At 50.1% G+C, this 27,279-nt stretch overlaps 1 protein-coding gene across 1 annotated transcript in view; it reads right to left on the reverse strand.

Moving 5' to 3' along the window:
• The window catches only part of LOC125942369 (nose resistant to fluoxetine protein 6-like), a 165,272-nt gene that overhangs the window by 36,003 nt on the left and 101,990 nt on the right, over positions 1-27,279 (reverse strand). The window contains exon 11 of the mRNA XM_049660524.1: positions 5,811-5,890. Coding sequence (XP_049516481.1) covers positions 5,811-5,890 — 80 coding nt within the window. The remainder of the gene's footprint in view (positions 1-5,810; positions 5,891-27,279) is intronic.

A 27,279-nucleotide genomic window follows, 5' to 3' on the forward strand; every position in this document is an offset into this window, starting at 1 on the left:
TCCGGTAAAAATGTGTTCAACTTCGTCATGTGCTTATATACTTGCAAATTGTTGCTAAACAAGAACAGCCTTACTCGCAAACACAAGAGAGAGCTTCGCTTAAACAGGTTGCCACTCAATGTGGGATCCGCATAACTTTTATGCCGCCCATGTATTTTGTAATAAGGGCTATTTTATTATTAGCGAAGCAGAGCTGTAGATTGACGGCACATGTAAATGAACAGAAAGGCGATTTTTTGGCTGCAGGCGGATCGAGCTTTGCAAGCTTTGCCAGAAATTTCTCCGCCAGATCGCCGACTTTCAGGAAGGTTTAAGCAAAATTAAGCCTATGAGTACGTCGTTGAGTGAGTCATTATTAAGAAGCTCGGCGCGACACAGGTAAACAGAACAACGCGCAGAGCGACGTGGAACAAGACGCAAGCCCGCACCTTATGACACCGACTTCCGACACAACGCCCTGAAATGAGTCTGCTAAACGGTACCAATTACAGGCTCAACCCACATCACTTAAGAATTTCAGGAGTGGCTGGGACACTTACCTCCTGAATGTCCAGTGTCCTCTCAAAAACACAATGTCGTTAACGAAGGCGTTTGCGGCACCTCGGCGTCGGAGTGTCTCAACCAAAAATTTACGCTCCCTAAGGAGCTCAGTACTCTCCAACTTATAGTGTTCAACATCACCGTGGGTCTTACACGTCGTAAACAACCGCGACATGGCGAACCTGATATTTTATATCCATGCCGGAGTACGCGTTTACCCCATGTGGAGGCGATGCAGCAGCAAGGCCTCTGGCCTACTCAGTCCCTTTGTCAAACAGTAATGATGACGTGGCGACCATGAAGACTGAATACGATTGGAAATGGATTGCTTTACAAGAAGCCATTGTTCGACCAAGGACTTCCTCCGGACACAAAGTTTGTTACGCGTTCTCATAGAAGTGCTCAATCTGTGATTAGCTATGACTTCCCTCCCATATGAATTGCGTATTGTGATATTTATTATAGCCGTAGAAGTTTCAGATTGTTTTTTAATGGATGCTTTAGTACAACAGTATTATGATTATATATACGTGATCAGCGTCGCCTGGGCTGTGTGCAGAGGCAGCGACCTTTGTCGGGCGTGCACGCCGTATGTCAAGCACTTCAAGAGGAGAATGATAGCTGCAGGCAGATCTATAGCTTTGCAAAGGCATGCCGACAATTGCTGCACTCGAGGGTCTTCTTTAAACGTTTGTGGGGTTAAGCATGCCACACAGTTAAATGTGGTGTAAGCATGTCGCCTATCACTTAAGCTGTAAAGAGCGATAAGCAAGGTCACAAAACGGAACGAGGATAGGATACCACCACTCCGCCAAGTTCACCACTTACGCACTGATTAGTAAAGTCTTACTATATCGATTGACTGGAGACGATTAGCAGGAACTGCTAAACGTCTACTCAATGGACAAATTGATGCCACTGAGAAACTTCAGTAGGAGGCGGAACACCACCCACCTGAAAATCTATTATCCTGTGGGTAGACTTATTAATTAAGTCCTCCATGATCGCCCATGGGGCCACTCTACGTTATGAGCCGTCAAGGAAAGCCTTTCTCTCTTCCATGAACACTGGGCAGTCTGTCAAGCAATGTTTTGGGTCACTATAATTTTGACAAAATCAAAGCACTAGTGATGGGAGTTCCATCTCGTGTCGTCATGCTGGCGTCCACGCTGACAGCGTGCGAATATCGTGCAGTAGGGAGGCTCTTGACCGTCTGGGTCTACTGGTTACCAAGGGCTGATACAACGGAGACTACAAAGAGCCAAAGTGTGGTTTATGATTCCGTTTTGAACTGTCGCCGAGAGTCTTGAGGAGCTCTTACCTATACATCAGTGCTTGACATGCAAGAATGCCAGAAACTTCATTTCTCGACACACCCGCCGCGGTGGCTTAGCGGCTATAGTATTGCGTTGCTAAGCACGAAGTCGCGGGATCAAATCCCGGCCATGCTGGCCGCATTTCGATGGGGGCGAAATGCAAGAACGCCCGTCTCCCGTGCATTGGGGGTACGTTAAACATCCCCTGGCAGTCATAATTAATCCCGAGTCACCCCCACTACGGCGTGCCTCATAATCAAATCGTTGTTTTGGCACGTAAAACCCCAGAATTCATTCATTCATTTCTGGACACACCGATGTGCGGGGGAAGCCACTGGAACTCCAGGTCGAATCCCAGGCCGGGTTAATGTAACAATTTTAAACCGAATTTCTTCCTTTACGCGCTTCGTCAGTGACCCGTCAATGCTCCGCCGACGTGTCGTCACCACAATTCGGCTGGCAGTGAGCAGTGGACGATAGGGCATAGCATCGTGTGAAAGGAAGAGAAAATACCACCCTTTTACAAACTTAATTGTTTTAGGCCGTGCAATGAGCATGAACACAGATGGTCTGCGGCAACAGCCACTGTAGTGTCAGATAATGTGACGAAGGCTTCCCCTCGGCTAGACCTAAGCTTCCACAAGGAAGCTGCAATTTCGACACGCTCATTCATCCTTGTAGAAACAACCCACTCAATCTGGGCCGCACACAATGTTTCCAGGGGTTATATTTACCCCCATACTAACCGGACTGACGGAGCGCTCAGATCGCAAGCTGACCGACACGCTGTCTATGTCGTTTCCGACCACCGTGATTTGAACGTGAGCTAGGCATTCTTAACATTCGCGTATAATTCGTCGCGTGACAACATGACCGGTTTCTCGTTGCACACCCTCGACCCAATATCTTATTCATGGCCACCCTGCCGCCTTCGATGTGCCTGCATCTCCAGTGACTATTCCCACGACACAATCACTCGATCCGGTCACACTCGCCAAATTGCCCGCGAGATATTATTCACTTCGCAAACCCATCAAGGGACTCTTTACGACAGGCATATCACCAAGTCAACCATTTTCTGTCACGTTCACTTGTCCTCCTTTCGACTCGAACGTGCTGTGTCGACCTCGCCAAAAAAAAAAGAAAAAACTCCTGTCGCCTTACACTCGCCCTTACCATGTCCTTTACCAAGTCATCGACTTAAGATGCGAAATCGCACTGTTCGCCCCGATGAAATAGTCTTCTGACCAGTGTACGGACGTTGTAAAGGTCGTGCGGCTCAAACCATAACACGCGCTCGAATCAACTGTCCTCACTCTGGCTTTCGCTTTGAAGAGCTCTGAAGTGGTGCTTCTACCACCAGAGGGCCGTGTCACGTGGCAGTTAGTTCATCAATGTCGACTAAAACGCTGAGGTTTGTGACTAAATGAAGACGATGAAGCAGTGCCTCATTTCGAGCGAGGGCTCGCTATATTGTGTGTTGCGATATTCTTGCATGTAATCGTTCTCACTATATCACGCCTCCTTCATTCTTAGTGACAGTATTAGAAACGCCGCAACACTAACTTCGCGTTCCGCGTCAATAGAGCCATCGGTGAAGACTTCAAAACGGTGGCTATAGTATATCTTTCATCAGTGTTCCAGCACCAACGATTTCGCTTCTGCCGAAGGTATAAACCCTTTATTTCTCGCCTCCCCTTGAACTTCAATGAATATAAAATGCTCACTCGGCCAATCACGTTTCCCGGTGCATCTCGCGTGCGGGCGATAACGTAATAAATATGATAATTCCATGAAATAGGTCAATGACATGAAGTAATACAATGCACTATACTATAAAAGCTTTTGTGTCTCAGAGAGATAAAAATAGAGGTGATGAAGGAAAGGCAGGAAGGTTAACCTATCTTTTCCAGGTTGTCTACCCTTTAATGGGGAAGGAGAAACGGGGCACATAGATGACTAGAAGAGCTAAAATTTTTTTCCCAACACGCACCCACAGACATTCTGTAGCGTTGAACATTCACCCCGTCACAAGCGGTTATCTATAGGCTTGTGGATCGCAAGAAACGCACCAGCGCTTTTGTTGCTTTGTATATACATCTCATACGCACGAGGGCACGTCCCCGGGTCTTCTGGAAAATAAAAAGTATTTAAATCAAATTATGGGGTTTTACGTGCCAAAACAAGTTCTGATTATGAGGCACGCCGTAGTGGGAGACTCCGGAAATTTGGACCACCTGGGCTTCTTTAACGTGCACCTAAATCTAAGTACACGGGTGTTTTCGCATTTCGCCCCCATCGAAATGCGGCCGCCGTGGCCGGGATTCGATCCCGCGACCTCGTGCTCAGCAGCCCAACACCATAGCCACTGAGCAACCACGGCGGGTTCTTCTGGAAAATACTTGTCATATCGGCCGGTATAAAGTAAGGATTTTTTAAGCTCGATTCCATTGCTTTCTTATCATCCGCCGTTCACGGCTGCGCGATACCGCGATGATAATGAGGGCGGAACGCCGCTCGGACCACTGACGAACCACGACAAGGAATCGTACTGGTTGTTACGTTATCTCTGCTCTAATTTCTCTAAAACAGCAAGCCGAACAAAATCCTGGTATTCATATGATGGGAGTCACAGCAGCAGAATCTTAGCGACGCAGCGTGCTCTAGTACGTTACACTTATTTTGGATGGATGAAAGTTATTGAATGTTTACTTCAATTTTGTCTTTGATAGTGTAGAGTCAACGACGTACCGTATTTGAAAACTCTTAAAGAAATATTGAGATTTTCGAATAGTGACTACGCGATTCGAGGGCCGAATCGAATTGGACAATATTCGATTTGTTATTCAAATGTTTCAAATATTCGCAGATTCTTATAAAGCACTACATGCACAAAAGCAAATTACGCGAGAACTGATTGTTTGTGCGCTAATAGAACTTCTTCAAGTAAGTAAAATTTAAGATAATTCTTAGAACTTTGTGATTCGACCACTGTGTCAATTAACAATGTGTCAGGAAATTTGCCGATCAAATGTTCCTCTCAGAGTACATATACGTATCGTATGGTTACGGCGATGTGGCCGTAGAGATTTACAGCGTGCTTAGAGTGATACGTACTGTAGTACTGCTGTTTATAGTGAAACCTCAGTGAAGGTAAGCTCATGTAAGAAACACACGCGCGATTAAATTGATAATCAACTGAGTGTCTGAAGTACTTCATCGCACATTTCTCACTTATCTATCTTGCGAGAGCAATTATATGGACAGTCCATGCGAATTTTCGCCGTCACCGTGACTTTCCGTGGAAAGTCCTACCGCGATAAGATTGCGACCAGGCGCCATATGCTACAGGTGAAAGGGAAAGTTTGCGAGGGTGAGCGGAGAAGGATGGCGGCTCGATGCGCGGCGTCTTATCGCTTGCGCACGGGAATGGAGGGAGGAGGGTCCAGTATCAGGTTTGGCTCGCATGTGCTCTTACGAACGATTTTAGCGTAAAAGCTTTTTTTGCGAATATGGGATCAGAAGTTCATTTCGTCTTAACTCGTGTTAACTTCAGCGTGCCAGAAAATACTTAGAACATCACTGCTTAGGTGTTGGCTAACATTCACAGGGCCTAGCTACATGCACAAGTGCAAATACCCAAGAAAGTGGAATGGAGGATTGCCATCGCCGTAACTCAGTTGGTGAAAGCACCGCACGCGTAATGCGGAAGATGTTGGATGGAGCTCCCACATGCGGCAAGTAATTTTTTCGTCCACTTTCATTTCTCTCTTCATTATAATTTCTACATTTCAATGAACACATTTATTTCCCCAGCGATTTCCTTTGAATTATTGTCGGTTAGTTTCTCATGGCTGAGATTAACAACAAATTGAGCTCTTGGCTATTCTCGTTCATTAGAACGGTTAAGGCACTTGGAGTACAACAATCAAAGGGTGGAAAAAAAGCACTCACCTGTACAAAGCATATATGATGGGCGGGCTGATGAGGTAGAATTGAACGTCTACGGCAACATACCATGTATGGGGAACACACTGAAACAGTTAACATCAAGTAAGGACTAAGAAACCCTTCTGAGAAGTCCAACCAGCAACTCGAACTTGCCCACGTCACACTTACCATGTTCATAGAAACGTCCTTACGCTAGAACTCTCCGCCACAGCATTTGTGAGGCACGATATTAGCCAAGGTGACCGGACAATAAAAAAAACAGTTCTTACGAACGAAAAGCTTAGCGAATTCATCCACAGTAGATATCAGCGATAGCCCAGACTTTCCACTCAATTACTGCGATAGCAGCAGGGCTGTCACAGCGGACACTGGCATCTTCTGAATTATGGGGCTTTAACGCCCTGAAACTGCAAAGTGGGTTATGAAGGAAGGTGTAGTAAAGGGCTTTGACAACCTGGGGTTCTTTACCATGCACCCCCGTTAAAGAAGCCGAGGATTGATTTCATTGGATTTAAATAGAAGCGCCTCACGATTTTCTTTTGTTGTTTGTTTCTTTCTTTGTTTAGCTAGACAGTTAGTGTAGTATCGTCCAAACCGTCTCAATTATGTGGACCGGCTCACAATATTCCTAACTGCGCTTAAATATATTGTGACAGATAGCTGACAGGCCTATTGGTAAAGAGTACTTTTGGTTGAACTAGCGCTGGAAACACGAGAGCAATATCACCAACTTGCCGAGAATAGACATCGCTTCAATTGCTACCAAGCCACTGTGGCGTCATGCGCAAGAAACATTCCGATAAGGCTGCTAGGAGTGCTCATGAAGATGGCTGTCAAGAACACATGCTCGCACATGATGTCCATGTGGAACACACCAAGTTTCCGGCACACCCGTCTGCATCCCCTGGAGCCCTCTGACTTCGCATCCCATCTGGATTATGTCGAACCAAGACAACTGCTCTGAGCCGAGTGTTTTTTTTTTTGGCTTGGTGTATTTCGTATGAATACTTTTGCTTGTCACATCGGAATGGCCGAAAGTTTTGCTTGTGACAAATACAGCAGCGAGGAAGCCATCATGTCCTCTGTCATTTTCCTCACTACGGAACCTAGAGACAGCACTGGCAGGTCCTCGACGACCGGTCCCTTTCCCAGCAGACGATCTTGATATGCCTACTGGTACCTTCTTACACCAGAAGCCGATGCCATAACCAGCTCGCAGGGAGCAGCAACGGATTTCACCTCTCCGTGCCATCGTGGGCGGAGCCACCGACTTGACCTGAGGGAGCCTTTGGCTCCCCCTGGCCTGTTTCTCAGGACCAATAAAAGTTCTTGTCACTGTCAGGGAGCAGCAGCAGGGCAACAGCACCTTGGTTACACTGGGAACCGTCTGTCTACATATTCACGGATGCTTCATTTTACAACAACATCCTTATGACGATTACATGCCAGACGCACCATCTTTAGTGACACATAGAATTAATGCACCGGCGCGTGCTCTAATAGCCATCTGTTACACTCCTCCCCAACCAAAATGACAAAGAAAAACACGAGAGTTCAGCGGGCCTTTGTGGTCATAAGTGCACAACTGTTTTCTTTTTAATCCTCGTGCGTCTTCTGAGCATCGGTGTACTAGCGTCGGAAGTGGAAACAGTTGGAGCCTCTTGTGTGCCTGTTGAACCTTCACTCTGTCCAGCTTCACGTGAAGTTCCACAGCTTCACTTTTACTGTTTGTACCAAGATGCGGATAAGCAAAGGGTTCCACTTATTCTGGCTCAGACTCTCTAGGTAAAGAAGCCTGTGAAACAGGCGTTGATCCTGGAGACGCATCAGCTGCGGCGAAGTCCGGTTGCAGGTGTTCTTGATGGCGCCGCCAACATGGACCGTCTGTCAAGACGACACTAGGGACGTTATTGGTGGCGTTGTAAGTCACTCTTGCTCGAATCCAGGGTGGTCCGGAACGTATATTTCGTGCGTAGACCGAATCTCCTGGTCGTACAGGGGGTGTAGTTCGAGCTCGCCTATCATGGATCATCTTCCGCTTGAGTTGCTGCAACAAGACATTGGACCTCATGGCAGGATGTAGCAATGTTAAGGCTGTCTTCAACTTAAGGCCCATAATTTACTCCGCTAGTATGCACCTTGTAGTTTTGCGGGGAGTTGTATTGTTTAAAATGATGCGAGCTAGTTGACATGTCAAGCTGCCTTCAACGGCTTTTTTATTTTTTTAGCTTTGTCTTGATACTTTGAACTTCGAGCTCTCCAGCTTCGTTTGACGATGGATGGCACGGGGGTGTCAGCACTTCTTTGGTGCCATTACGATGCAGGACGTTCTTGGCACATTAACTCATGAACGCACGTCCGTTGCCCGATACAATGACATTTGGCAATCGATGAGTAGCAAACATAACCCGAAGGCAAGGAATGCTTGCAACTGCCGATGGCATAGACACAGGAACAGCCTTCATCCATTTTGAAAATGCTTCGACAACAATAAGCATGTAGCGGTTCTTGAAAGGTCCAATAAATTCAATGTGAAGTCGGGACCAGGGCTTGTTTCGGAACGGCCATGGGATCATCACCATTGGCCACGCCACCTTCTGGTGTTCTTGACACGCATGGCATTGGCGAGCTGCAGCGGGAATGTCTTCGTCCAAGGACGACCACCAAATATGACTCCTGGCGATAACCTTCATCTTGGTCGTTCCAGGTTGCCGCTCATCGAGGAATCGCAATGCATCTGACTGCATTGCACTTTGAATAGCCACGCGTGACTCAAGCAATATGCAGCTTTCTTTGACGCTCATCTGATTATTTTTTCTGCGTAGAGCTTCAACTCGGGATCGTACAGATCAGCTCCAGGCCATAAGGCTTCTAGAACCTTCGCTGAGGTTGAGTCATAAGAAGTAGCCTCCGCGACTACAGCTGGCAGCAGTACCCGGGGACAAACAGCCTCTAGCGTGAACACTTCCGCTGGCCGCTCGACAGGCTGAGCGAACTCAGGCAGCGGTAGCCGACCGGCGTTAGCAATGCTCGTTACCAGTCGGTAACGCAGTTACGCAGATAGCTCACTACCTAAGCTCGTAGTTGTGCGTTTAAAGGATCAACGCCTTACCAGCATGCCTTCAGAAACCAGTATCTTTTTGTTTTGTTCGAATACACGTTTGTGGTCAGCTCACTAATACCAAGTCACGTTGGCGCCATGCAGCTCATTCAAGGAATGCTACACACGCTGGATATTTCAGATAGAAACATGTGGTAGAAGTTGACTAGACCCAGACAACTTTCCAGTGACTTGACATCTGTGGGACTAGGGCCGCTCAGCGCGGCCTTTGTCCAGGGTTGGGTTGAAAACCCGCAGAGGTGGCAACGTGACCTAAGTACTCAACCTGCTGTGCCATGAAAATGCTCTTATCCAGCTTCAGTTTAAGCCCAGCTTGCTTCAGGCGGCTTAGAACTCGGCCCAAGTTCACTCGGTGGCCTTCGTCGTGCTAGCCAGTCCCGAGAACATCATCGAAATACACAACCATGCGTCTGAGCCTCTGTAGCAGGCTTTCCATCCAAAGCTGCATTTACACATTAAAGATGTTTATTCTCTCTCTCTCCATTTCCCGCTATCAGATCGATGGGGCTGATGTCGCACCAAAATACAAGCGGGTGTATTGATACAATCCTCTTGGCGAGTTGGTATCCACCAACTCGCAGGAAGCTTCATCTAGTTATCTTTGCAAATACGGCTCTTTCTGATTCAACGTGCTGAACTTGCCGCCACCGCTAAGACGAGTGAACAGGTCTTAAACGCGCAGTATCGGGTATTTCTGAGGATTTACGGTGACCATGAAATCTTCGCAGATCCGAATCTTGCCATTGAGCTTCAAAATAGGCACTATTGGTGCAGCCCATTCAGAGGTCGTGACTGGACGCAGCACTGACGGTCTAACGATCGAGTACACAGTTCAGAGGAAATTTGTCTCTATACATCGATATCGGTGCTCCAGGCAGATCGGCCGTGAAGAACAGCCTCGCTCTCACTCCTCGCTCGGTCTAGAAGATCTGGGTTGCAGACGCACGAAAGCTGACTTAACTTGCTTATTCAAGCTTGTAAATGGTCTCATTGATTCTACAGAAATGTTGGATAACGTTAGTTTAAGAATTCTGTGAAAAGTAACTAGAGTGTCTAGACCTTTTCATGTATCTAGTTCTGGTGCATCAAGAAATACCTTGGGCAGTATTCTACAGGCCTGAAACGGACATTCCCACAAAATTGACATGTACCCGGCGTGGTTGCTTAGTGGCTTTCGCGTTGCGCTGCTGAGCACAAGGTGCCGGGATCCAATCCCGTCCGTGGCGCCGCATTTCGATGGGGGCGAAATACAAACACTCCCGTGTACCGTGCATTGGGTGCATGTTACAGAATATCACATGGTCGAAATGAATCCACAGACTCCCACTACGGCGCGCCTTATAATCAGATCGTGGTTTTTGCACGTAAAACCCTCGAATATAATCAATTTTTAATTAACATGTTCCACACACATATGAACACTTTCCAAGCACCACTCAAGTGCATTTCGTGACCTATTTCCAGAAGAGACAATGTTCTTTTTGTATGTTACGTGGTGGACCATTAGGTGTGCCGCATGTGTACTCTTTGTTCTTGTTTGTTGGTATGTATGTGTCCGCCTTGTTCCATGTGATGGATACCGTGTGCTTGGTGTCCCGACTTCCAGAAACCTCACTCAATGTTTTATTAATGTTACGTGTTATAAATTGGTATACGTTATGCTATCTTACCTTATGTTGTGTTATAATATTGTTACGGGGAGAATATATATACAATGGATATATTTACAGGGTAAGACGCACAACGCTGCAGCAATCGTTCAGGAGAGCGCGTGCACACCAGAAAAACCACCCGTCGTCGTCGTCATCGTCCAAGCACCGACCACAGGATCGCCGCTCGTGACATTACCCGCCGACGGCAGAAGCACCGTCCCGGTGCAATTAGGGCCCGGGCCGAGAGTGGTACGGTTTAAGGCGCGAGACATGGACTATGTCACTCGCGATTGTTGCAGAGGCCGACGTAGGATTTAGCGGAGCGATTTCATAGGTCACATTAGGGACTTTGCGTACGACGCGGTAAGGGCCAGCATAACGGGAGAGGAATTTTTCGCATAGGCGAACGCTACGTGACGGGAACCACAGCAAGACGAGCGATCCTGGACGGAAGTTCACCTCCCGGTGTCGGCGGTCATAGAGACAGTTTTTATTGACCTGTGAAGCCGACAAGCGATCGCGGGCAACCTGACGGGCGATGTAAGCACGGGTAAGAGCATCACGAGCAAAGGCAGAGGATGTGTCTGCGTGAGCATGAAGTATGGTGTCCATAGGCAATGGTGGGTCGTAGCCAAACAGTAGATAAAAAGGTGAATAGCCAGCTGTGTCGTGACGAGAAGAGTTGTAGGCAAAGGTCACAAAAGGCAAGTTAATGTCCCAGTCTCGGTGGTCCTCAAACACGTACATGGCAAGCATATCTGTGAGAGTACGGTTGAGGATTTCAGTAAGGCCGTTTGTCTGTGGATGGTACGCAGTGGTGAACTTGTGATTGGTCTTGCAAGAACGAAGAATGTCGTCGACTACTTTAGACAGGAAGCAGCGGCCGCGGTCCGTAATTAACTGACGAGGAGCACCGTGGCGCAGGATGACGTCGTGAAGAAGGAAATCGGCCACATCAGTAGCACAGCTGGTGGGAAGTGCTCGTGTAACAGCGTACCACGTTGCGTACTCAGTAGCGACTGCAACCCATCTATTGCCACTGGTTGACATGGGAAAAGGCCCTAGAAGATCGAGTCCCACCCGGAAAAATGGTTCATCAGGGATGTCGAGGGGCTGAAGGCTGCCAGCAGGCAGTAGGGCAGGAGTCTTGCGTCGCTGGCAGAGGTCACAAGCCGCAACGTACTGTCGCGCAGAACGGTAGAGACCAGGCCAAAAGAAGCGCCTACGGATGCGATCATACGTGCGTGACACGCCTAGGTGTCCGGCCGTCGGTGCATCGTGAAGCTGGCGCAAAACAGTAGAGCGAAGATGCTAAGCAAGAGCTCAGCGCCGTCAGGCCGGGCGTTGTAGCGGTGTAAGGTGTCATTGTGGAGCAAAAACATCCGTAGGGAAGGGTCAGGGTGTGGTGAGTTGAGACCGTCTATAATAGGCCGCAAAGATGAGTCGCGGCGCTGTTCGTCAGCTATGTGGACGAAGTCTGTAACGGCCAGAACAAAGGTGTCAGGTTCATCTTCCAGTGTATCAGGGGGATCGACCGGGTATCGTGACAACCAGTCAGCGTCTTGGTGAAGCCGTCCAGATTTGTAGAAAACAGAAAATGAGTACTCTTGCAAGCGGAGTGCCCAACGGCCAAGGCGACCAGTGGGATCCTTGAGCGAGGAAAGCCAGCAAAGTGCATGGTGGTCTGTAATAACTGAAAAGTGCCTGCCATACAGGTACGGACGAAATTTTGCGACGGCCCAGACGAGTGCTAAGCACTCGCGTTCTGGGATAGAGTAATTTTGCTCCGATGGCGACAGAAGGCGGCTTGCATAGGCGACCACGCGGTGGAGGCCGTGCTGCTGTTGTGCAAGGATGGCGCCTATACCGTGGCCACTGGAGTCGGTACGAACGTCCGTGCTGGCTGACGGGTCGAAATGTGCTAGAACAGGTGGGTTCTTTAGCATGGCAACGCGCGATGAAAAGGCGCCCGCTTGGTCACGACCCCAAGTGAAAACGACGTCCTTCTTGAGCAGGCCAGTTAGAGGGCGGGCCACTTCCGCGAAGTTCTGGACAAAACGACCGAAGTACGAGCACAGGCCAAGAAAACTGTGGGCATCCTTGGCCGACCGTGGAGTAGGGAACTGACTAACCGCGCGAACTTTGTCAGGGTCTGGCTGCACGCCTGCAGCGTCAACAAGATGGCCGAGTACGCAGATTTGACGGTGCCCAAAGCGACATTTCGACAAGTTAAGCTGAAGACGAGCACGGCGAAAAACATCAAGGTTGGTGGACAGGCGAGTGAGATGCTTTTCAAACGTAGTCGAAAAAACGATAACATCGTCCAGGTAGCAAAGTCATATGGACCACTTGATGCCTCGAAGAAGAGAGTCCTTCATGCGCTCGAAAGTAGCAGGGCGTTACATAGGCCAAAAGGCATCACTTTAAATTGATAGAGGCCATCAGGAGTCACGAAGGCGGTCTTCTCGCGGTCTTGGTCGTCCACAGCGATTTGCCAGTATCCTGAGCGCAGGTCGATGGAAGAGAAATATCTGGCGCCGTGCAAGCAGTCCAGTGCGTCATCAATACGCGGGAGAGAATACACATCCTTCTTGGTAATCTGGTTGAGGTGGCGGTAGTCTACACAGAATATCCAGCTATTGTCCTTCTTTTTCACAAGTACGACGGGAGAGGCCCAAGGACTGCATGAGGGTTCAATTATGCCTTTGCCCAGCATTTTCTCCACTTCCTGTTGGATGACAGCACGCTCCGGAGCTGACACACGGTAGGGCCGTCGGTGAATAGGACTCGCATCGCCGGTATGAATGCGATGGGTGACGACGGAAGTTTGGCCCAAAGGACGGTCGCCAAAGTCAAAGATATCCTGGTAGGAAACCAGCACGTGGCGAAGGGCAGCGGAGTGTGCCGGAGCGAAGTCTCCTGATATCATACGGCGGGCGAAGTGGTCGCAGGACGAACCGGACTGCGATGACGGCGGTGAAAAATCTGGTGGAGGTTCTGTGGTCAGGGCAGAAACCGTGTGGCCGGCCAATGGGATCAGATGAGCGAGTGATATGCCGCGAGGAAGAACTTGCGTCGAGTAGACAAAATTGAGGATGGGAAAGGCGGTGCCGTTGTTTGTAACTGTCACCACCGTATAGGGGAGCGCGACGTTGCGTGTCATGGCGACCTCAGGAATAGGGCAGGCAACGTAGTCGCCGTCGGGTAGGGGCGGAAAGGCTGAAAGCTGGACGTATATTGCGGCTTGCGGAGGCAGTCGAAGAAACTCGACGGAGCGCAGGCGGGGTGGGCCGGCATCGACGTTGTCGGGGACGAAGGAAGTTCTAGCCGGAGAAGGCCCGCGGAGCAGTCGATAAGGGCAGCGTGTGTGGACAGAAAGTCGATTCCCAAGATGAGGTCATGGGGGCACTGTTCTAGAACCGCAAAAAGAACAGATGTGTGGTGACCAGAAATAGTGATGCGTGCAGTGCACATTCCAAGTACGGCAGGTGTACTCCCGTCGGCTGCTCGGACGGTAGGTGAAGTCGCGGGCGTCAGGACTTTCTGGAGGCGGCGCCGGAGGCTCGAGCTCATTACAGAAATTTGTGCACCGGTATCAACAAGAGCGATAAATACCACACCATCAACCAGAACTTCAAGAAGGTTGCATCGGGTATAAGGGACAATCAGAGGATTTTCAGACCGGGTCGTAAATGCAGCGTCACCTCCGGGGGCTGCACTGGCTAGTTTTCCGAGAGGCGGCCAAAGGGAGACCGTGAGCGGCGAGGTTGGGGCGAGCGGAACTGACGGCGCTGGGGCGATGGTGAGCGGCTGATCCGGTTTTCCCTAGGAGGAAGTTCAGCACTTGAGGCCTCAGGACGCAACGACGGGGCATATGGTGCACGGTCCGGGCGATTGTAAGTGTTTGGTTGATAGGACGTGGGCCAGCGGCTGCGGCAATGGCGAGCGATGTGTCCAATCCTAGAGCACTGTGAAGCAGATGGGCCGGTCATCAGGTGTGCGCCAATCAGCTGGATTTCGATAACGTGGCCTGAAGGTCGTGTTCGGTTTTGCAGTAGCGACGACAGGGGCGACCGAGTTGGTAGCAGCATGACCGTTATCAAAGGTGGGTAAAATGCCCATATTCGCGACCTCTTGGCGAACAACGGCCTGAATTAGCGAAATCGGAGCCAGGTTGTTGCTTTCCATACCGTCATGAGGGGCAACGGGTGCCATGGCCTCGAGTTCTCGATGGACGATCCTGGTGACGTTTTCTGGAGCTTGCGCTTGCCGAAGCGTGGCTAGCTTGCGCGTGCCGAAGCGTGGCTAAACCTTCGCAGGAGGACGTGGCAGCCGTATTGGGAAGTCGGTCGAAGCGGTGAGTGATACGTTGACTTTTGGCCAGCTCAAAACGACGACATTCAGCGATGACCGACTCCACCGTTGAGCAGTTCTTACACAGTAGCAGATTGAATGCGTCATCGGCTATGCCTTTCAGTACGTGGCCCACTTTGTCCACTTCAGACATGTCCTTGTCGACCTTGTTGCACAGAGACAACACGTCCTGAATATACGAGATGTACGGCTCCGTGGACGTCTGAGCACGAATTGCGAGCTCCTGCTTGGCCGCTAGTTGTCGTGCGATAGGTCTCCCAAACAGATCGCGTAATTTCTACTTACAGACGTCCCAACTCGTCAGATCTGCCTCATGCATCTTGAACCAGAGTAGCGCAGTGCCTCGCAAATAGAAGATGAGATTCGCCAGCATTATGGTCGGGTCCCACTTGTTAGTGCGGCTGACGCGCTCATACATTGCCAGCCATGCATCGACGTCCACGCCGCTTGTGCCGTTGAATGTCCCGGGATCACGAGGGTGCAAGAGAATGACCGGTGACGGGTCTTGCTCACACTGGGTCGCTTGGTCGGTCATTGTGGTGGCAGCAACGCGCCGTCCGCTGCGAAGATCCAGTTCCCGGTGTTGTAGCGAGCGTACCCCGCACGTCCACCAAATATGTATGTTATATATTGTAAACAGCATTTATATAAAATTTGCACTTTTTCTGTTTGTTAATGTACAGCGTGTCAAACTTTAGCCAAACTTTAAAGTGTCATGAGAAAATTGTTGAGCAACATGACAAACTCCCCATACAGCTATCTGTTGCTCGACACGTGCTACATAAAAGTGTTTTTCGGAGCGTTAAAGAAGCCCGCGAACACACGCAAAGTACCTCGGGCGGCCAGTCGCGCGGCAATTTTACGGGTATTCGCAGATTCAAGTGCAGTGTTCAAGAGCAGTGTTCAAGCGTTTCGCTGTAGTGTCCACAATACGGGCACGAAGGGCTACGCGCACGTTTTTGTCGGCGCAAGAAGACGCTGTTCAAGCACCACCCAATCCAAGCAGTGAAATTAACTTTCCACCAAATGCATACTACAACAGTCCATTCCTTCCACAAAAGTAAAATAATTTGGGCAGCAAACAGCCGCCGGGGTAGCCCAGTCAGCTAAGGCGTTGCGCTGCTGAGCACGAGGTCGCGGGATCGAATCCCGGCCGCGGCGGCAGCATTTCGATGGAGGCGAAATGCAAAAACGCCCGTGTGCTTGCGTTGTAGCGCACGTTAAAGAACCCCAGGTGGTCAAAATCAATCCGGAGCCCTCCACTACGGTGTGCCTCATAATCAGAACCTGGTTTGGCACGTAAAACCCCAGACAGGAAGAAGAATGGGCAGCAAACTTAACATACATGGCAAATATACCATAACATATTGCGGCTATAAAATAAGGAAACAAATATTAACAAGAAAATAAAGCTGACTAGACTGGCGTGACAGGCGCACACCCCTGCCAATCTAGTGTAAAATTTGATACCATATATTCGTATATGCTCTGAAATCATAGGTCATATGCTCTAAAGTTATCACACGAGGATCACATTGTTCATGTGAGCAATCAGCACACACACAGTGCAAATAGCGCTGATAACGAAAGTTATAAACAAGAATAAAAAAATTCACCGACGATTAAGGCCCGTTTATAGACCGTTTCACTGATTACAAACATGGGCCCTGCACGGCTTCCGGTTTTGCTCACTGACGTAGCTGCTGAGTGTAACTGGCAAAGAACCAACCATACGTTTTAAAGCATAAACCTGATAGGGCACGTGACCGGAAGTTTCTTGGGGGCGGCACGCTCGCTGCTGTTATCGCGAGCATGAAACCGTCCATAGTCCGACGTTATCGGCGCGCGAGCGAGGGTCGCTTGCGGCAGTCACACTACGCCGGGTGCGCTGCGCCAGCCGAGATGCCATCCCCTCTATTGACCCTTTTCGTGGCGATCCCGTGGGCGCTGCCATGTTTGATCACGTGCTGACGCGTCCATTGCTTGCCTCAACTGCCTCCGTTGTCTCCTTGTTTACAATGAAAGCCTATGGCGCCGGCGCGACTTGGAAAACCTCTGTTTTCGGAGATATCGTAGACGGTGACTAGGTGGACGACACGAAGCTTTGATCACAGCTTCAAAGAACATGCAAAAGCGCTTTCGGAGCTGGTTAAGCGATGTCCAAAACGGCGCTAGCAGCGTATATGGTGCTTGTTCTAAAAGTGGGGCTAAATATGTATTCCAAGCAATGCAAACATTCTGCTCATGAATTCAGTCAGGATTAGTGTGTTTTGCTCTTTGTTCTTTATTCGACACATATTTTGAAACAGTGGCTTGTCAGTTCTGACTTAGTGAAGTTCCTCGGTGCGGCCACTGTGATTATTTTCTGCCTAATCACTCGCGGGTGTGCTCAGTTCCGATAGATTTGTTCTTGCTGCGCATAAGGCTTGAAACGTAGCTCTTTTGCACATTGTAATACTTTGTAGCAAATATATATTACAGCTAGAAACTCGCTTACGCTTGTGGACTATCCCGAAACATTCAGCTTCGACCACTAACTCGTGCACCATTGGTGTAGTCCGTCATTTATTGTGCGTATACAGTGGGCATATATTCAAGTGCGCGCCCAGTCACTTATTCTTCATACGTCGGCGATAGACTGGGCGTAAGTTTTCCTGCCATTTGGGACAAACATACGCGAAACTTGCTGTGACAGGAAGAGGCGCTGCTCCCTTTGTCATTGTTTACCGAATGGTACTCACTCTTGCTGACGTTCTGGGGATAAAGCCCTTTCTTGAAGGTTAGCGATACAAGGCCGGCGGATGAGTAAATTTCTGTATCCTCGAGGAAAGCCGTACATCTCGGAAGTGCTGGTAACACGTTCGGACTGTTGCAGCAGTGGTTCGCGAACTTGGCCACACAGATTGATTCCATTCCTTAACATGCCACTCACTATTTTTGCAGCCAGTTACTGCACACGTCTTCAATCCACATGATTAAATCTAGCATGATTGGAGCACAGTGTGTTAGCGAAAGAAGAAGAACGTAAACTTTATTATCTAATCAATCAGATTTGAGTCCGGCGTCTTTTTAGTGGGTCTGGGCACCCGCCGCGGACGTGGTTCCGAGACCTTGTCTCGAAGCGGCTTCCTCGGCTCGCTGGACGGCCCAGAATTGTACTGTCAGGTTCCAGCTGAGCAGTGCGGTCTCCCAACGCGAGCGGAGGCTGGCGGTGGAAGAGACGGAGGTGTCGGCACTTCCCGAATTGTTTGTTATGTCCTGACATTCCCATAACATGGGATTACGTGTGGCAACCTCGCCACATGATGTGCATCTGTTTGTAGTGTACATGTCTGGATACATGGCGTGCATGAGTCTGGGGTTTATGTAAGAATCAGTTTGTAATTGCCTGTAGTGTACTGCTTACGCCCTGTCTAACCTAGCGTGATGGAATGGGTATACGCGTCTCTGTAACTGGTAGTGTGTCGTGATGTCGTGGAACCTGGTCAAACGATCCTCCCACTCCCAGACGTTTGCAGTACCTCGCGGGGGCTCTTCCTCCGATGATGCTAGGTCACTTCGTAGGGGGTGCTCAGTCCAGTGTGTGCCGGGATCCATAGCAAGTGCCTTCGGTTATCGACGTCGGCCTCTCCCTGGTGTATGGGATGTCGCTTGAGTATGTGATACGCATCTTGCGATATGCACCCATTGGCAAAATTGCGAATCGCTGTTTGCGAATCGCAGATCACGTATGTAGCCTTGGTTTGTGTGAGGGCCAGTGCTATGGCCGCTTCCTCTGCCACTTCGGCATATGCCGTGTTCACAGTGACGCTCGTGAGGTGGTTACCTCGGTGGCTAGTATACTACCGCCACGAAACTCTTCCTGTCTCGATAACGGGCTGCGTCGGTGAAGACTGCTTCCTTGTCGTTGGAGTAACTTTGGTTCATGTGTTGTGCCCTGGCTTTACGTCTCCCCGTGTGGTGTTGGGGGTGCATGTTGCGAGGCAATGGGGGCACGTATAGTTGCTCGCGCATGGTTCTTGGAATTTCCACTTTGATGCCGTGCTGCGTGTGGTATGTGATGCCGAGCTTTTAGAGCATGTGCCTGCCCGGGCGGGTCCTGGATAGGCGCTCGAATTGGGACACTTGTTGCGCCTCCATGAGTTCCTCGAGCGTGTTGTGCAAGCCTAGTTCTAGGAGCTTGGTGGTGCTCACTCCGGGCGCAAGTCCCAACGCACATTTGTACGCCTTGCGTATGAGGGTGTTGAGCTTGTTTCTTTCCGCAACCGTCCAGTTGTGAAACGCTGGCGTGTACGTTATTTGAGAAATAACGAAGGCTTGTATGCGTCGTATGACGTTGCCTTCGCGCATGCCCGCGTGTTTGTTGGTGATGCGTCGGATGAGCTGCATCGTGCTGGTGGCCTTTGCCGTTATCTTACGAAGTGCTTCGCCATTGCCGCCCTTGTATTAAATCATCATTGCTAGTACCCGGATGTTGTCTACCATCGGGATGGGTAGGCCGTTTGATGCCGTTAATTGGATCTCTTCTTTTTCCGGGGGGGGGGGGGGGGTGTAGCCTTTAGGTGGGCGCCCTTTTCTGACCGGTCTATATAAAAGCAGTTCGGATTTTTCGGCCGAGCAGGTGACTCCCGTGCCCACCAGGTAGTTTTCCACGCACTGGATGACCTGCTGTAAACGTTGCTCGATCGCTCCGTCGCTGCCCGCTGTCGTCCAGATCGTAATATCATCCGCGTATAGGGTGTGATGCAGTCCTTCGATTTGCAGCAATCGGTCGGGTAACCCCAGCAGGACGAGGTTGAAGAGCATCGGCGAGATGACCGAGCCTTGCGGGGTGCCCGAGCTCCGGATGTTGATTTGATCTGAATCTAGTTGTCCCACTCGCATGCGAGCTGTTCTTCCCGTGAGGAAGTCTCGGACGTAGTTGTACGTTCGCAGTCCGAGATTTAGCTTGTCTATTTGTCGTAATATGGCATTGTTGCGAACGCTATCGAAGGCCTTCTTCAGGTCCAGCCCGAGGATGACTCTCGTCGAGCGCCCCAGATTGACTATGAGTTGGTGTTTTAGTTGCAGAAGGGCGTCTTGCGTGGAGAGATCTCTTCTGAACCCAATCATGGTGTGTGGAAATAATTCGTTGTCCTCGAGGTAATCCGTGAGTCTATTGAGAAACGAATGCTCCATCAACTTGCCCACGCAGGCTGTGAGGGAGATGGGGCGCAGGTCCTCCAGCTGTAATTTCTTGCCAGGTTTCGGTATCAGTATGATCTTTGCTTCTTTCCATTGCTGGGGTAGCTTGCCGTGCGCCCAACACTCGTTAATGCACTTTTCTCAATTGATAAGTAATCGAAATTGCGTAGTGCCCTATTGGATATTCGATCGAAGCCAGTGGCCGACTTGGTGTTGAGTTTGACGAGGGCCGCCTGGGTTTCGGCAACGGAGAATTCCGCGTCCAGGGTCCAGAGTTCCAGCAAAAACTCAGTTTCATTTCCGACAGCTGATCGCACAGAAGCTAGGTAGAAGCGGTAATGGTTTCGTATTCGTGCGCGGTCGCTGAGGAGACGTATGGCGCGCCGCCGGGAGCGCCATCTCGTTTCTCTAAAACAAACTGCTCCGCGAAAAGGGTCAATACTTCGACGCGCGCTGTCGGCTGCTATCTTCGGAGCATGCGCAGAACGATCCCTAACCCGGGCGCCGCTTTGAACTGTCCGCGACCGTCGACGAAGCGGCGTGGGCGCCTTTCTTTCTTCGCGCGCGATGCATTGTGAGTTGACGGTGTCGTCGCCTCCAACGCGCGAATGGGTCAGGAGCCATTTCGACGCCGGGCCCGTCGGGGCTTCCGACGGGCCCCGATTGTTGTGGGTTGACGCTTCGAGGGCACCGTCAACCCACAATGCATTCCGCGCGAAGAAAGAGAGGCGCTCACGAATGAATGCACTATCATCTGCATAGATAGCTATGCTCGCAGGGAAGTCAGTGTCCCGAGGCAAGCGACTTGGAAGCGCGGAGAGTACGATGTTAAACAGAAGCGGCAATAAAACGCTGCCCTGTGGTACACCGCACCTCACAATGCGGGAGTCACTTGTGATTCCTCCGACACGCATAGTGCACAAAATGGAGCAGATGACCCGAAATTCCTGCGGTTGCAAGAGCGAAAATAATCGCCTCATGCGGAACCGAGTCGAAAGCTTGCTGTATATACGTCTAGAAAGAGCACGTAGGCGGAGTGCTTGTCTCCCCTAGCAAATTCAAGCCCTGAAACAAGGTCTGAAACGCTGCTGAACGGCGGCGACGAAAGCCACTCATGACATCAGGGAAAAATTTAGCTTCTCTCTCCTGTCATCTACGCGAAACAGGACCATTAGCTCCATTAACTTGATGATATTTGAAATTAGGGATATTGGCTGGTAGGACTTGAGGTGTCTTGCCGGAGGCCCGGCCATTAAAATTGGTATTACCACGGACGATTTCCATTGAGCAGGGGATTACACCGGTTCTCCATACTTCATTATACTCGTCCAATATACGGTCATGATAACTCTTATCAATGTTCCGCAGTGCTTGATAGGTCACACCGTCTTCACCATGGGGCTGTGCGGCGTTGAATCTGCCGCGTCCATCTGGCAGACTGGACCGCAGGAAGCAGTTATGGTACTCTGACTTGTCAAAGAAGGAATGTCGCCATTTGTGGTGTCACTGGACATAGGAGAGACAAAAATGTCTGCAAATGCCTCCGCTAGAATTTTTGGTGACTGGCCAGCGCTATGCACAATACAGCCGCAGGATTCTTGCAGATTTCGGCAGTGCGGAGAGCCTTCAGTATGCGCCATACACTTCCAAAACCACTTCCAGCAAGCAGATAACTACATAAGGCTGCCCAGCTCTTGCGACGAAGCTGTTTTGCATGCCGCCGTATGGCTGCATCAGTGTGATTATGCATAGTCCAGTCGGTGCGTCGTTTAGGGCGCTGTGCCCGCCTATAATGCGGCGTCGACATGCGCGGAGCCGCAAAAGCTTAAGAACGGGGTTTTGTTTGCCGATACTCCGTCGTCGTTGTACTGTAGCTTCTTGTAAACACTCACTCATCAGCTTGAGATGGTGCCTCTGAGATGGTGCCTCTGAGATGGTGCCTCTGAAATCAGCTGACGGAACTTGTCGCAGTTTGTCACTGTATAAACAGCAGTCTGGCGGCCCGCAGTATGTGTTGGTGTTAACCAAATGGGCAGGTGATCTGAGCTCCACGGGTCATCTTCGCATGACCAGGCTAAGCACACATCTCTTGTTGATATCGCAATGTATACAGTGGAATGCTCTTTTCCTCTACCTATAAATGTAAGTGAACCGTCATTCAGTATTTGCAGATCATTCTTGATAATAAGCTCGTTAATCTCTGCCCCACGATTGTCTTGGGGATGGCTACACCATCGCGGATGGTGGACATTAAACTCTCCGCATAACACAAGTGATGCACCCCACCGAGCCATTAAACACTCTACTATAGTGAGGTATCTAAAGAACATGTAGGCCGGTTGTGTATGCTTGCCACCGTCATAGTCACACACATGAGGCTCACAGTAACACCTGTGTACTCAAACTCGTCTTCACGGCTGACGTCGGTGTCAAGAACCGCGAAATCCCAGTCAGCACGTACGTACACTGACGCTTTTGAAGCATTGGGAAGACGACGACCAAGTGTGTCTCTAGTTCACTGGTGCTTTCCCGACTCCTGCTGATTCAGTTGTTTCAGCATTTAGCTACTGGACTTTGGCCCCCCACCGGTAGTGATGGACGTTGACACTGCCCGGTCCTCTCCCGACCTGACCTCGCGTTCCGCGGTGTAGTCGCGGAAGCGTAACAGAGAACTGGACGATACCGCCAGTGACAGCACGGAACTCTACTCGGCCAGCGGAGAAGACTCCGATGACGGTTTCGAATCCGCACGAAGCGCAAGGAGAAGCGGAGGAGCCTCAGGACACCTTCGCCTTCAAGTAAATCTACAGTGCAGAACATGAGCCCTCCTCGAGCCCCCGCCATACTCTTCATGCCGGTGGTTTCCTCGGACAATCTGCGACATTTTAATAGGCAAGCTTTCTCCAACTTCCCTGAAAGATTAGTTCCCAATGAAATCACCGACATAAGAATTAACACTTGCAAGAACATTCTCCCCGTGATTTCGTGCATTCAACCAAGTTCGACATCTTGCGTACAGTAACTGATCTGAACGGGATCAAAGTGCGCTCTCACATTCATGTCGACAAGGATACAGCAACAGGCGTCATCTATGACGTAGATATTGCAATACCGAATGAAGACTTGACTATTCTTGTCAAGACAGTCACTCCTGATACTAATATCATGCAGGTATCTCGGATTGGCAATTCACGGTGTGTGAAGACAGTCTTCAAGGGCGACACCATACCATCTAATGTTGAGTCGGCTATTTTCTCCACCCCGTAAAGCCGTTCATTCCGAAACCTCTGCAGTGCCACAAGTGCCTTCAGTTGGGTCACGTCAGAGGTGCTTGTAATAACGCTGCGGTATGTGCACACTGCGCTGGGTCTCACACCACGGAATCCTGCCAAACAACTGAATTTAAGTGCAGACTGCAAAGGATCACATGAAGCCGCATCGAGAACTTGCCCCCGAATCAAGAACGAGTGGAGTATACTTAAGCAGATGGTAAGGGAAGACTCTACGCACCGAGAAGCAGCCGATTCTGTGAAAAAACGACGCTCCGCCGCCACCGCCCACGTTCCCCAAAGAACGCGAAAGGCCCCCCACAGCGCCAACCTAGTCCAGCAGCGTCATAACCTCGAATTGTGAAAAGCAGTCCTTGCGCGAGACCAGACGCAACGTTATGAATGACAAGGAAGCCCAGAAATGTGCTTAGGACGTTGCCTGGCCTGCACTGCCAAATGCACGCCCACCTGCTGAGCTCGAGCGGCGTACGTCGCCTTCATCGAACGTACCTCTTGCTTCCGACAAGTTGCCTGAACAGGATGTGCAGGTCGTGATTTTCCTGAAGTCATTAATAGCTGCGATTCGCACATTTTTGAGAAATGCACAAACTTCAACTGCTCGATGTGCTTTACAATCACTGGATGCTCTGGCTCCTGTGCTTGAAAGCTCGCATCAGAAACATGGCTCGCCCACTTCTGCAGAAGCGACCTTTTCAAGAAGACGTCAAGAATGCCTCACTTCGTCAGTGGAATGCGAGAGGCCTGATATCACGTATTTCCGATTTTCACCACTTTGTATATGTAAATCGGTTCCCAGTGCTAGTCTTCTGTGAACCAAACGTGAAAAATATCCTCAGATTATCAGGATACGAAACTTTCACCTCCGCCACATGTGGCAAAAGCAGCAAGGTCCTCGTTTATGTTCGCAACGACCTCACCTACGTGGCCCAGGCCGTGCGTCCTCATGACGACAACCAGTATGTGTGCAATAATAGCATAAAGAAGAAGAGGCTCTCCTTCACACTCGTCGCAGGCTACATTTCCCAATTAAGCCGTTTTGTGTGCAAGAGGCTTAGAAATGTTTTGACGTTGACCTCCAGTTCTTGGATCATCACAGGCGATTTTAATGCTCATCACCCACTTTGGGGAAGTACAAGAACCAATTTAAGAGGTCAGACTCTTGTATCATTTGCTTGGGACCATGACCTCTGCCTTTTGAACGACGGCAGTCCAACATTCTTGAAAGAGTCGTCGTATAGCAGCTGCCTAGACCTCACTTTGGTGTCGCGATGCCTTGTTTCGAGCGTCTACTATTTTACTGACTTGGAAACGCGCGGTAGTGACTATACTCTTACTTACGTTGTCATCAAAGGTCTAAGCACTATGTATTCGCCTATGGTCTCTCAAACAATTGATTGGCCCGCATTTCAAGCCTCGGTGAACGCCGATGCTAGGGCAGCCTTGCACGTAGCATAGAGCTTGTGATTGCGGACGCGATGCATGCTGCAGCGCGCTGCTTCTCATGGTCATCTACTCGCACGAACTTCGACATTGAAATACAAAGGCTTCGTGCAGTACGTCGGCATGCCCAGAAGAAATGCAGACGCACAAAGTCGATTCTAGACTTTAGGTATGCGAGGCGCACGCAGAAGAATATACGTCATCGCATGGACAAATTAGACAATAAACGACGGCAATCATTCTATAACTCGTTGGACCCCCGCAAAGCACTCTCTCGCATATGGCGAACTCTCCAGGGCCTTCGCTCTTCTCCTCAGCAACGCCACCCCTTAAAGGCACTGGCTCTCCACCAAGGCTGTCGAGAAGTGGATGTTGGAGAAGAAGTTTGTGAGGAAATTGCAAGTGACAGAGCGCTACAAAAGGATCTTGAATTGTACGAAGTTACCCTCATGCAAGTTTCGGCAATGGACGAACCTTTCTCCATTGAAGAAATGGAGGCTTCTCTAGCCATTTGCAAGCGTTCCTCTTCACCCGGACCCTACAACATAACGTACGCTGCTCTCCGCGACCTTGACCATGAAGCACGAGAGATCCTGCTGCATCATCTCAATGTATCATGGAGTGACGGTGTTGTTCACTCTGAGTGGAAGCGTAGCCGTCTTATACCAATCTTAAAGCAAGGGAAGTCTCCCCTTGAACTGAAATCCTATCGGCGTATTGTTCTCGCCTGCTGTGTTGGCAAGTTGATGGAGAGGATGATTCTCACGCGCCTTGAGTGGTTGTTGAACATTACAATGTTTATCCAGACGAGATGACAGGTTTTCGACGTGGTCGTTCGTCGGTCGACAACGTTATTGATCTTGCGTCTTCGATTCAAGAACAGAAATCATTCAAACGCCTCTCTCTAGCGCTATAATTTTAGGCATGAGGGGCGCTAATGATAATGTCTCCCATGAAGCAATCCTTGACGCGCTCGTGGCTGCTGAAATCGGAGGCCGCACTTTTTTGTGGATTCGGAGCTACCTTACACAAAGGTGCTTCTTTGTATTCACCGAGGATTCTCAAACTACCGACCACTACACCAGCCGTGGGGTTCTACAAGGTGGCATTTTAAGCCCAGTTTTGTTCAACCTGGCTCTTATTGGGCTGGCGAAATACCTGGCACAGTCTCTCAGTGTCAATTTACGCAGATGAAATTTGCATCTGGGCTTCCGGGGTGACTCGCCCGCAAGTTTGCGCAAGGTTACAAAAGGCTGCAACGATGAGGTCTACTTATCTTCAGAGACAAGGCCTCGGCGTTTCAACAGAAAAAAGCGCATTAGTCGCCTTCACGTGAAAATCGATGGCTGAATACCCTGTGTCTATTAACGGCCAGCCTATTATTGCGATAGCAATTATGTGGACACTTCAACCGGATTTCTGCCGTCGGCGTCGCCGTCGTCGTCGCCGTCGCCGTCGCCGTGAGGTTCCGTATAGATAAAATCTTCACCGCGCACCGTATGCCCCAGCGGAAGCGTGCGGGGACGCGCGCTATCACGGAGAGCGCACGCACTCAATCTCCCACGCACAAGCAAGGAAGCGGAAAGCCAGCGCCGGAGGGAGCAGGGGGGGGGGGGGGCACTTCTCTGCCAAAAACCGCGCTCGTCGCTCGTCCGCACAGTCTCTTATCTCTCCCACGCGCAAGCAAGGAAGCGGGAAGCCAGCGCCGGAAGGAGATGGGGGGGGGGGCGCACTTCTACTCTGCCATCAACCGCGCTCGTCTCACCCGCACCGTCTCTTATCTCCCCATGGCTCTGACCTTTATGCGCCGTGCATTCGCCGCTCAGTTTCCGTTGAAACGATAGACCGCACGTACCTTCGCCGCTGCGGCGTATATATGCGCTTGCTGCCAGCGTTTTGACAGTCGTTGTCTGCAGTCATTCAGTGTGATCTATTCATGTTTGTTTGTGCGCGCTCACACCACGCTTCTTCATTCAGTTAGTAATAGTCGGGCCACATTTTCCAACGCACGCTACACATGTAATGCTGCCCGATCGGCAGTGCAGCGCTACAGGTGTGTCCCTTCGCACGCGCTGCCCACGGGAAGCGCTTCTCATCAACACCACCGTTTCACACGCGCCTTCTCGTGGTCATCGAGTCTCTCTTCATGTCGGTCTACTTACGCCGCAGCACACCTGCTTACTTAATCAGCTCATGTTTACTACAATTTATATTGCTACCAAAGCCGCTCACCTTACATCGTATGACATTGCTCTGTTGCTATCGCATTCATTGCTGCGCCCTTTGGGCGAAACTGTGACATTTTCTTGTACAAAAACCTATCGATTTTTAGGGATCACTGTAGACCTTGACCTCTCCTGGAGCCCTCATATATCCTACCTAAGGAAGGGACTCCTCTCGATCAGTCACCT

This window comes from Dermacentor silvarum, chromosome 1 (assembly GCF_013339745.2).
Source record: "Dermacentor silvarum isolate Dsil-2018 chromosome 1, BIME_Dsil_1.4, whole genome shotgun sequence".
NCBI lineage: Eukaryota > Metazoa > Arthropoda > Arachnida > Ixodida > Ixodidae > Dermacentor > Dermacentor silvarum.